Here is an 8,353-nt window from a genome sequence, read left to right as displayed (position 1 = left end):
TTTCTGAAGAAGGGTCTAGACCCGAAAGGTCAGCCTTCCTGCTCCTCTGATGCTGCTTGGCCTGCTGTGTTCATCCAGCTCTACACCTTGTTATCTCAATGCTTTCATTGTCTGAATCTATGTGCAAAAAAATTTGTCAGTTGAACTGCATTGAGTTGCAAGATCAGAACTTTGGTACTGTAACCTTTGAAGTTATTTTTGAAAGAAAGATCCTGGAATTTTGGAATATAAGTGAGCTTATCTAATGAGTCAGAAAGCAAATAGTTTTGTCAACCAGGTCAAATTTAAAATCAAGATTATATAAAATAAAAACCAAAAGAACTGCGGATGCTGTAAATCAGGAACAAAAATAAAGTTGCTGGAAAAGCTCAGCAGGTCTGGCAGCATCTATGAAGGAGAAAACAGAGTTAATGTTTCAGGTCCGGTGACCCTTCCTCAGAACTGTGTAAATTAAAGGCCACACAATGGATGGCAGAACTCATGGGAATCATTACTTAATATTGATTAGAAGAAAACCTCAGAAAACACTGGAAATACTATCGGATAGAATGCAACTGTGGAGAAAGAGAGAGATGGGGTTTTGATGAAAGAAATACCAACCTGAAAAAAACTCTTCCTTTGTCCACAGAAGCTGCCAGCTTTTTTGAGTATTTCCAACATTACCTGTTGTTATTTCAGATTTCCAACATCGACAGTATTTTGCTTTCATATTAAAGAGAACCTCAAGCAATTTTGGGAACCTAGAACATATGTTATATTGTTCACTTTTGCCTTTTGTATTGCTAATTTTTCTCTGATGTTGCTCATTCCTGCAGGAACCTGTGTAATTCCTTTCAGATATATCCAAACAAACTTAAACTCTTTGAAGTAGGAAACATGAAAAGAAACTGGTTCTAAGAGATAGAAATAGCATTCGATTCATTATTTTAGTCTAATTAGTTACTAGCCTTTTAGACAGAACATTTTATATGTATGTTGGACTGACACATTTCTTACTGAAAATTAAACATCTGTGAGGTCTGATGTTTTCGATGTGGAACTCATCCCCAAGGATAGAAATCCAAAGGTAATCTCAATGGAGGAAGGGTTCCACACATTACTCGATGGCATCAAGAACAGTAGATAATAACTGCAAAAAGGATGTCCTAGCATCAGAGAAAGCATGAGTCAAGATATTGTAGTAAAGGATCTGTATTCTGACGTGGTTTTAACATCTGTAATTCTTTCCCAGAAAGAAGTTTTGATATAATCACAAAATATTTCAATATACTCCTCAATCTTCATCACATTAATTAAGTGTTGGGCCTGTGGGCAGTGTTAGATGTGTAATAGAAGCTGTATAAAATCTTAACCTAAAGCTCCTCCACTCTGTTGCAGATGTGAAATGCAAAGAGCCGCATTTTCTAAATGATGGGCACGTCCAATTTCCATTCCCAGAAATCTGAACGTCACCATCTCTTCCATTGTCATTTCAAGGAAAGTTTTGCAGGAATGTAGTATTCTGACATTAACTAGTTTGTTTGGTGACTCTAATAAACATATAAAAGGCAGCAGTGTATGTCTCATTTTATAAATTAATATCAGAATATCTGTTGTAGAGCTAACTTGTTAAAATATGGATAGGTAGATCATAGGCTGTACTTAGATTTTGAAATTGTGATGTGTGATTGGTGACAAATGTATTAGTTAATGATCTGGGTATTTCAGTGACCATACTTTTGACAAGAACAGTAATTAATGAAAGGTTTATGCTTCTTTTTAAATAGTGGACAAGCAATTTTATATGGGGCATTAACATGTTTGTCATTAATAGCATTCAGCACTGAAGCTTTCTCTTTGAGAGATGTATTCATAAACTCTCAGCCCTTTTGTGCACAACTCTTTTGTAAATTCAATATGCATTGCTGTTGACAGAATATTGCTGTTCAACAATGAGTGTTCTCAGAACATCTGAGACAACATGATTTTCTGACAATTTGAAGTTTTTTTTTAGCTTTTCTTTTATAATGTTAAAAATCTACTTTCTCTGATGTGTGAAGTTTTGTGCTGCCAAATTAATACTCTCGTCTTACTTTAAATATTCTTTCACTGTGCACCTCTGTTGCAATATTCCTGAAATGCCAGTAGGTAGAGAGTAAAGTTTGACCAAAAGAATCAAAGGAATCGACCAGATATAACCTGGAGATGAGGGCCTGCTCTGATTCAATATTTGGTGGTTAGGTTCAAATGTTTTATTTAAGCTGAATTTACAAGAAGAATTTCCTTCAAACTGATGCCACTGTTGGCTCTACTGCTTCTACTAATTGGCATATTCAGCTGTCTCTTGTCTCTTTCACTCACATGTAGAAATGCTGTGGTCCATTAAGTAGCTTTGTATTGTTGATATGCTGTACTGGAGCAGCAACATGTTTGACTCTTCAATGAGGTTGTTTGAAGTGCCACATTAAGCTCTTGTCATTGGATAATTTATCTTTTTCTGATACATTCGGTAGCCCTATTTAAAAAGCTTGCATCTGGATTTTCTAATCTTGTACTCCATTTTCATACTTCGAATTCTTAACATGCCTGTTAGCTCTTGTCCCTGTGTACCAGTTTCCTCATTTTAGAATTTTAGATTTTGATTTTCTTTTTCAAATTCCCTCTGAAACGTTTGCTCAGTTAAAAAAGAAAAACTACCTTGTTAGAAAGGGACGAGCTTTCTTTTTCTTAAAGGTTTATGTTTCGGAGTTGTTTCGGAGAGTGAAATGCAGCTCTATAACCACCATCAGAATGAATAATACTGGGGTTGAGAGGATTGAGTTGTGAGGATAGGTTGCATAATTTTGATTTGTACTCCCTCCTGAGTATTGGAGATTAAGGGGTGATCTGATTGCAGTCTAAAGATTGGGTAAATACAGAAAATCTCCTAAGAGGGAATCAATAATCTTAAAATAATTCAGAATTGAAATCAGGAAACATTTTTTTCACACAAAAGATAATAGAAATTTAGAACTCCCTGCCCCAAAATATTGTTAGGTGCCAGAGTAACGAAATTTTCCAAGGCTGAGATGGAAAGATTTCTTTGAGGTAGAGTTTTTTAAAAAAAAATATTTAATGGATAGGAGCTTCTTGACAAGGTTGGCTTTTATTCCCCATCTTTTCTTTTTGGCCTTGAAAAGGTGCTGATTCATCTTCTTGAATATAACTGATGGAGCCCATTTCAGAGGGCAGTTAAGTGTCAACTGTAATGCTGTGGATCTGGTGTCAAATGTAGACCAGACCAGGTAAGGGCAGCAGATTTCCCTCCCTACAGGACATTAATGAATAAGATGTCTTTTTTATAATAATCTGGCAGCGTCATGGTCACTGCTACAGGTGACATTCAATAGCATCTTAGCTAATTACTATGCTAACTTTTATTTCAGGTTTGTTGATCAAGCTGAATTTTAGTTCTTTAATTGCCATGCTGGGATTGTCAATTATGTCACCAAATTATTAGCTCAGAACTCTGTATTAATAGACCAGTAAAAAAGAAACCACTTATATTATCCCACCTAACAGACATGCGGCAAAGGTGGGTAAATGATGTTGAGGTACACAGCAATTATGCACTGGAGGGGCTGAATATCCTTCCCTTGTTTCTAATGTTCCTAATGTACCTTGGGAATTCCAAATATACACAGTAGTCTAACATATCTTGCAGGGAATCATTTTGCTATACATATCTAGCGACACTTTAATGGAGTTTGTTTTGTTTTTGTTTTCTCAGCTCACTTCGGAGACCAAACTATTCTTAAGTACTAGCCCAGAAATGATTTAAAGTGTTCTCAGAATTTGAGTTAGCCAATCCTAAATAAAAAAGTAAGGATCAGTGGTCTTTATGCAAGCAATTGCTGGTATTTTTCAACGATAACTAAGTTAAAGAAGCCCTGAGTGGAGGTTATGAGTAGATGCGATGCCACAATTGACTAAGAATCAATTAAATGAGCAAAAAAGACTCAAACATCTGCAATATTCTGCAATATTAAAGAAGTGAGTAATTTGTAAACATTTTCTAAACATTCTTTTATTTGATTTTTCATTCTCTTTCAGGCTAATAACAAGGAGACAGATCCACAAAACATTTTATATTTATCAAAATGACCACACAATTTTCTACATGCTTGTTTACAAAAATTGATGTATTTCTGTGGGGAGGTGTGCTGCCTACATTTACTAATGGGATTTGCTAGGCTTAGCGTACTGCTCCTAATTCATTTTCCTTACTCCTTTCTTATGCTGCAATTCTAATGTCAGCATCCACAGAGTACAGGAGCATTTAAAATCAGTCATGCTAATACAAATCCACATTCTCTTCTAGATTAAAGATTGTCCTATTTTCAAGATCTGCTTGAGTTTGATCTCCGAAGTACAAAATCATAAACAGCAGCAGAATAGAGGTTTATATTGTCAAACACATCCACTGTCTTGTCCAAAGGATCAAATCCTTCTGCTTCAACCTGTAGGGAAAAGAAATGAATTACAATAATTTTACAGTGAATTAATAAATCAAGAATCATCCAGGCGGGTAGTTCCTGCAATCTTCATAAAAGCTAATACAATGCTTGCAAACTTTGATATGTGAAAACAGTAAATACAACTGTCAAAGATTAGAAAATGCTTGCTAAATTTGAATGGCAAACAGGATTAACATTTCTAAAGACCTTTCTTTTTTTGTGATCAGACAAATTAGGAATGTTAGCACTGGAAAATGAATGTTTTATAATCTGGCTACCTGGAGCAGCAAAAAAAAACATAGAAGGTTCAACACAGATCGAGGGAAAAGTTTTCTAAACTTGTGTAGCCATTATCGTTAACAACATAAAAATATCCTTTACTGTATTTGGAATTTTTATTTCCTATATCAACCACTCCAATTTTGTTTTGCTTTATCTAAATTTGTTCATGGGTTGTGGGAATTTCTGATTAGGCCAGCATTTATTTCCAATTTACTTCACTAATTGTTGTGGAGAAAATAGTAGTGAACTGCCTGGTTGAACTGCTGCAGTCCTTACGGCATGGTGACACCCAGAGTGCCTTTAAGCTAGTGAAGTCCATGCCTGCTGCAATCGGTTTGAGGGGCTCAAATTTATTTTATGTAGGCTCATTATAGAAAACAAACAGAAAGAAACTTAATCCCATTATTCTAGGCTGAGCATGCTACCAAGACTCATGGAGAAAAGATGTGGTAGCAATGACATAATTTAATAACATCGCTATAACAGCATTTATTGCCCATCCCGAATCACCCAGGGGACTGTTAAAAATCAACCACATTCCTGTGGATCTGGAGTCAAATGTACGCCAAACCAGGTAAGGATGGCAGACTACCTTCCTGAAAGGACGTCAGTGAACCAGACGGGTTTATGTGACAACGGTTACATGGTTGCTATTAGGCTAGCTTTTTATTCCTTTTTTTCATTAATTCAATTCAGATTTTATTATCTGGCATGGCAGGATTCAAATCCATGTCCTCAAAACATTAACCTGGGGTTCTGGATTACTAATCCAGATATACCAGATACCATCATTTCCCCCTCCATTGCACCATCCTCGCTCCCATTTTTGTAATTAAAATCAAGGCACTCACCAGGTACGTATTTGAGAAAAATCTGTGATATAAATTCACTTTTAAAATATATGAATCACAGAATTGTTTCAGCGCAGCAGAAGGTCATTCAACTCATCTCATCCACACTACCTCTCCTGCCTTCTCCCTGTAATCCTGCACATTCTTCCTTGAATACCCCAATTGAACATGCTTCGAGCACACTCTCAGGCAGTGCATTCCAGATCTTAACCAGTTACTGCATGAAAATAGTTTCTTTTCTCATGCTGTTTTTGCTTCTTTTATAGAAATAGAATGTGTTTAATTCAATTTAACAATATCTGTGCTGATGCTATTTAACTGCTTGGCCTGCTGTGTTCATCCAGCTCTACACCTTGTTATCTCAGATTCTCCAGCATCTGCAGTTCCTACTATCTCTGATATTATTTTTCAATGTTTTTCTTCCTTTCGCCATGCTACATCACATAAGCTTGTGAAAAACAAGAACACACAGAATGGTCTGTAACTGGATGTTAGGAAGTACACTAACTAAGGATGATCCCAGTTTTAGCCGGTCATCCTCCTCCTCGTCATGGGTGAGATCCTGTATGGTGGCTGGTTTATTCTCCTTTGGAAGATTACTAGAGATACTGAAGAAAGATTTTGACTTATGTCTTTAACCTGCCAAACATGTAGGCAAAGTTCAGAGCAGGTCATTTGTTTAATTCACTGTCTAGGGGTCACAATAGGGAAACAAAGAAAAGAGTCAAAGAAAGGAAAATGGCGAGTGCATCTTAAAAATGTCTAAGATGTAGGTTTTAGATTGATTAAAAAAAACTAAAAATGCATCTGTTACTGGACTGTTTTTGAAATCATTAAAGTATTATTACATTGGATAATTAAAACTGGTCTTGCAACAATTATTTTAAATTATAAAGATAGAGGAAAATAAAAATGTAAGAAGTAAAAGAAAACATTTTAACTTTCAAACATTTAGTTAATCTGTTATCTTAAAGAACACATGACATTTGGGATCAAGGAACAGCTAATATTGGTAACGTAGGAGAGTTCCTTATTGTGTGGCATAGAAATGTATCAGGTATTGTATTTGAATTGCCCTTTTAAGCAAATATGAATTATTGTGAAGTTGATATAGTACTTGTGGATTGGAAGGCAGGATGTTAGGATTTGATGTTTATAAAATAATAGGGGGAAAGAGTACATGGTCCCTTTAAAAGATGATGTGTATTTTCTTGGCTTGGAGATTGAAAAAAAATGTGGGGGTGCACAGAGAGCTCCTGAAATTGAAACATTGTATCAAAAGGCTGATGGTTAGAAACCCAGGAAGTAATCTTGTTTTGTTAGCAAGGCAACCAGATTGACTATCAACCAATTAATTTAAACCAGGCACTTAGAAACTAAAAACCAACTAAATTTAAATCTGATGGTTTTGACAACCTAGGACCAATCCGATTGTAAGAAATTGATAGGTCATCAAGGATATAAAAGAAGAGGGCATTCAAAAATCGGTGAGAGAGCAACTGCCATCTGTTAGAATTAACAACCAGCACCAACGAGAAAATCACTGGCTCTCACAAAATTCTATAAGCTCTCAGAAAACTATCACGTAAACTAAAGGTACAGCAGTACTCTTAGTTAATATTCCTGACACTAGAATTTGACAGAGAAAGGCATTCCTGACTGAAGAACAGCGGAAAAGGCACTCAACATTCGGGAAGACGTATCCTGGCTGTAATTTTAACAGACTACGTTTTAAGTTTTCTTTATTTATGGTTTATACAAGTGCGATTTGTATTTATTGGAACAGCATACCATTAGAATTTTCTTTTATTTGGGAATAGTTATTAGTTGAGAGGGAATTGTTTGGTTTGTTAGTAGTTCTGTTAATTTATTCACTGTTAGAGTTAGATAAATAAATTGTTACTTGTTAATTATTGAGTGCCTACAAATTGCTACCAGAAGCATATAGACAACGCTTCTGAAATATGAGGAAGGAAATAGGTCAGACTTATGTTGAATTTGAAAGAATTAAACATAGCAACTTTGATAGATGAATAAGAACATTAAAGATAGAACAGACATATGAGGACCTCACAGAAATTATTCTGCTGGAGGAGTTCAAAAACTCACTTCGAGAAATGGTAACATGTCATGTTGAGGGACAGAAAGTTAAAACAGCGAGAAGCGCTGCGGAGATGACGGATGAATCCGCATTAGTGCATAAATCGAAATCTAGATTCCAAATCAATTTCATTCCATTAGGGATAGAAATTGGGAAAGAAGGAGATCCTTCAATGAGAAACAAAAATTAGTTCACACTGGGAACAGTTTGCCACATGTGAAAAAAGAAACCCAAGACGGTGGAAAAGAGGTGGAAGGCCTCAGGTGTTTTCATTGCAATGAGGTGGAACACTTAAAGTCATTGTGCTGATGGATTAAGAGAGGCACTGGGAAAAAGGTGGTAAAAGAGGCTAAACCAGTGGGATTAATTGAGGTAGTGAAGGAAATCCCAAGAGAAGTCAAGGAGCTGCAGGAGAGTGCACAGCCTAGTCACGGGCTGTAAGATAGTAAGATAGTGCTTATCACTTCAAAGACTTCACCACTGTGGGCAAGGTTTACTCAGGAAGAACAGGGGAGATGGTAAAGAAGTTACAGTATTGAGAGATACGGGAGCTAGTCAATCTCTAAAAGTAAGAGATGAAAATATTTGTTCCTTCTGAAGTGTTACCCGAGAGAGTGAATGTGGAATAAATGGAGAGAGATTTA

At 36.1% G+C, this 8,353-nt stretch overlaps 1 protein-coding gene across 1 annotated transcript in view; it reads right to left on the bottom strand.

Annotated features, from left to right (window-relative positions):
- Window positions 1–4,358: 4,358 nt before the first annotated feature.
- LOC109928784 (carboxypeptidase M-like) overlaps window positions 4,359–8,353 on the bottom strand; it is a 33,331-nt gene continuing 29,336 nt past the window's right edge. Inside the window, exon 8 of the mRNA XM_048613384.1 lies at window positions 4,359–4,478. Within this exon, the coding sequence (XP_048469341.1) occupies window positions 4,359–4,478 (120 nt within the window). The remainder of the gene's footprint in view (window positions 4,479–8,353) is intronic.

This window comes from Rhincodon typus, chromosome 28 (assembly GCF_021869965.1).
Source record: "Rhincodon typus isolate 14 chromosome 28, sRhiTyp1.1, whole genome shotgun sequence".
NCBI classification, from domain to species: domain Eukaryota; kingdom Metazoa; phylum Chordata; class Chondrichthyes; order Orectolobiformes; family Rhincodontidae; genus Rhincodon; species Rhincodon typus.
This window is presented reverse-complemented; position numbering and strand designations above follow the sequence as displayed.